General features: G+C 38.0%; 1 protein-coding gene across 1 annotated transcript in view; it reads left to right on the forward strand.

Annotated features, from left to right (window-relative positions):
• Positions 1-3768, forward strand: part of carmil2 (capping protein regulator and myosin 1 linker 2) — an 81248-nt gene that overhangs the window by 30750 nt on the left and 46730 nt on the right. Inside the window, exons 19-21 of the mRNA XM_008294458.1 lie at positions 508-604; positions 1331-1385; positions 3590-3762. Coding sequence (XP_008292680.1) covers positions 508-604; positions 1331-1385; positions 3590-3762 — 325 coding nt within the window. The remainder of the gene's footprint in view (positions 1-507; positions 605-1330; positions 1386-3589; positions 3763-3768) is intronic.

Here is a 3768-nt window from a genome sequence, read left to right on the forward strand (position 1 = left end):
AGAGTTGAACAGCAGAACATTTGCTTTCATGTGAAATGAAAAACTTAATGATTGTATTTACTATAGTGACATAACAATGACCCCACATTACAAACTCAATGCAGCAAAAGTGTCTGTCATTACTGAGATTCAGATCTTTTTTTAAAATATATTTTGTATGTCCAGATGTTTAGTCATTCTTCAAAGACAATTCCTTTCAGTGGCTCTATGCTGTAGCACTTGTGTTGCTCCACTTTTGTCTTAAAATAATCCAAATGTGTTGTCTTAGATTCAAGTCAGATGACATACTTGGCTTTTCCATCCGTTCAAAATATAGTTGGACATACAAACTAGTTAGAAAAAAAAAAGGTTTAAATCTCAGAAATGGAATTATTATCATTATCATATGGAACAGTTTGCTATGCAGCTGCCAGCAGCCTTTAGTCCTCTCTTCATTTTTTGTTAAAGTTTACATAATCATTTCCAACTCTGTGCTGCTCCTGCTTTTCACCCACCATCTGACTCTAGGTTTTGAGAATGACATGGTGACACTGGTTCTGTCTGTTGGTCGATGCCAGTCTCTCCGACACCTTGCACTAGGAAGAAACTTCACCTTGAAATCCAGGTCTGGTAAACATTATACTATGATCCTTTTACTCTATTACCATGCATTGTCGTGATATCAGCTCATTACATTGATGTATATCTACAAACCTTTGAAGTTGAAAACATCAAAATTCACTCAAAAGGAGTCCTTTGAGCTGCTAACACCTTGTGTAAAAACCTAATGAAGTCATTTTTCTTATCTGTGGGAGCCAAAAATGTAGTTCAAACTGCTTGCTATCTGTCAAGCAGACAGAGCTCTGAATGTTAGTGCTCTGAACAAAACTGACTTTTAGGGAAAAAACTAAAATCTCACTGCTGTTGTTACTTCTATTGTAGTTAAATTTAGTTTTTGAGCTGTTGAATTGTTAACAACTTCTTGGCCACTGAATTCATCCACAGCCTGGTCAGGTGAGGCCTTAAAGGACAATGATCAGAAAGTGTAACCAATATAGAAATACTTATTTGACCAATAAGTATAAAAGGCTTAAAATGCCTTAAAATGCAACTTTATTCAAATGACACAATGTCACAGACAACCAGGGAATTTCCACTGGCCCTTTGGGGTCATACTCCCATATTTTAAATCATCTTGTAGTCCTCTTCTTTACCAATTTAATTCTGGATTAAATGTTGCTGATGTCTGTGACTTTTTTTCATTCCTGTGTTATCTGTGCTTTCTTCCTGTCTAGTCCATCTCATATTTTTCATGACTCTTGGTTTGCTATGTACTCTCTCTTTGTACCAGGGCTCTCACTGATGTGCTTCATCGTATAGCTCAGCTCATTCAGGATGAAGAGTGTGTAAGTGACACTTTAAGTTTGCTTTTAATTGAATAACTAGCAGTCATATATATTAGAGTGTGATTTCTGCATGAGATGCATGTACAGTGCTTTCTGTATGATACATGAGTGGAGTCTGTTTTAGAAGCACAGAGCATATTTCAAGTAATTGTTAACAATGCACAATAGATGTGTTATCTCTTATATATACATATATATTATTGTTATATAAATGTGTTTTATATACATAAATATGCTCATATATAAAGTGCTGAATAAATGTATTAGACCGCCTGTCATTAAAATGAGAAAACAGACACATTTTAGAAATCATTTTTTAAAACTAAAAACTTTATTGTTATTTATTTGGCAAATAACACACTGAAACAATTAAATAGTCATTTTTCACACATAATAACCAAAAAGCTTAATATCTTCTGTGGCCTCCTTTGGTCTTGATAACAGCTGCATTCTTGCTGCCATTGTTTTTATGAACTTTTCAACAGTCTCTGTTGTTACTGAGTTCCAGATAGTTTCTAGCTGCTCCCACAGACTTGCTTTAGATGAAACTCTTGTGTGATCAATCTTTAAATGTACTGCATCCCACATGTGTTCAATGTGATTCAAATCCAGACTTTGACTTGGCCAATCCATCGGTTTCAGAACTCCAGATTCCTTTTTCTTGGTCAGATAGTCTCTGCACAGCTTTGAAGTATGTTTGGAGTCATTATCTTGTTGCTATATGAACACACGACCAATCAGATTCAGTCCATTTATTGAAACCCATGCATCTTGGTTACAAAAAACAATCATGCATTCTGGCTGTTTCATTGATTTACTAAAGGCCTTCTGGAAATGTGACGAAATATGCTGGGTCAAAATTATTCATACAGCAATGCTCAATTGCTAAATGTCCTTTGGCCGTTTTCACCTCAGTTTGGCACTTTTGGTAGCTGTGTAGTTGGTACAGTTAAACTAAACTTGTTGGCTTTCTGATGCAGGCTTGTTTCTTCATCACAGTCCACAGGGTATTGATGGGGTGAAAAGCAGGACTTTGGAGAGGCCAGTCTAAAGCCCTCACTGTAGCCTAATTCAGCCATTTCTTTACCACTTTTGATGTGTGTTTGGGGTCATTGTCTTGTTGGAACACCCAACTATGTTCAAGAACCAAACCTCTGGCTGATGGTTTTAGGTTTTCCTGAACAATATGGAGGTAATCTTCCTTCCTCATTATTCCATTTACTTCATGTAAAGCATCAGTTCCACTGGCAGCAGAACAGCCCCAGAGCATGATGCTGCCACCAACATGCTTAATGGTAGGTTTTGTGTTCTTGGAGTTAAAAGCCTCACCTTCCTTCCTGTAAACATATTTCTGGTCATAGTGACCAAACAGCTTTATTTTTTGTTCCTTCTGACCACAGAGCTCTGGTCTGCTTATTCTTTGTCCATGTGATCAGCAGAAAACTTCAGACAAGCCTTTTGGTGTCACTTCCTTCTTGCAGCCTCTCGGTTCACTGCGATATGAAACAAATTTGACTATGAACACTGACAGCTGTGTTCCAGCAGCCTTATCCATTGCAGAGCTGCTTTTTGCTCATTCCTGGTTGACTCTTGACCACCCTGACCAATTGTCTCTCAGCAGCAGGTGATAGATTCTATTTTCTTCCTGACTGTGGCAGTGACACAACTGTACCATCCATGTTGTACTTACACTTGTTTGCACAGATGATTTTGGGGTCTTTAGCTGCTTTGAAATGGTTCAAGTGACTTTCCTGACTTGTTCAAATTAATGATTTGCATTTTCAGATCTTTGCTGAGCTCCACAGACTTTATCACTCTAGTTTTTGTGGCCGAGTTTAAGGGATGCTTTAAATGGGCCCTATTTAAATTGACTTGGAGGAGTCAGCAGCTGGTAGTCAATCATAAATGCTCACAAGCCATTTAGAGGCCATAGTACTGAGAAAATTTAATTAACACAATTTTCTATTTCACCAAAAGTGTTAATTCAAGTTGCTGTATGCATATTTTTGACCCAGCATACTGTGTCATATTTCAAGACTGATAATAACTCTATGAAAGAACCAAATGCATGATAGTTTTTTGTGACCAAGACACATAGGTTTCAATGACTCCATCATCCAGTGTGACAGAAAATTAAGAGTTATAGGAGTCAGTGGATAGTCAGGACCACACACACATACACTAACACACACACATGTTTGCAGCCCTTGCAGTCTCTTTCAGTGTGTGACTCCAAGCTGAAGACAGGGATGCACATTCTTCTGAGCACACTGGGTGGCCACGCTACTCTGGCTGAACTGGACATCAGTGGAAACAACATTGGAGACACTGGAGCAAAAATGCTGGCCAAAGCCCTGATGAATAACACCAGCCTGAGGTACAC

Source organism: Stegastes partitus, unplaced genomic scaffold (assembly GCF_000690725.1).
Source record: "Stegastes partitus isolate 25-593 unplaced genomic scaffold, Stegastes_partitus-1.0.2 Scaffold964, whole genome shotgun sequence".
Taxonomy (NCBI): Eukaryota; Metazoa; Chordata; class Actinopteri; family Pomacentridae; genus Stegastes; species Stegastes partitus.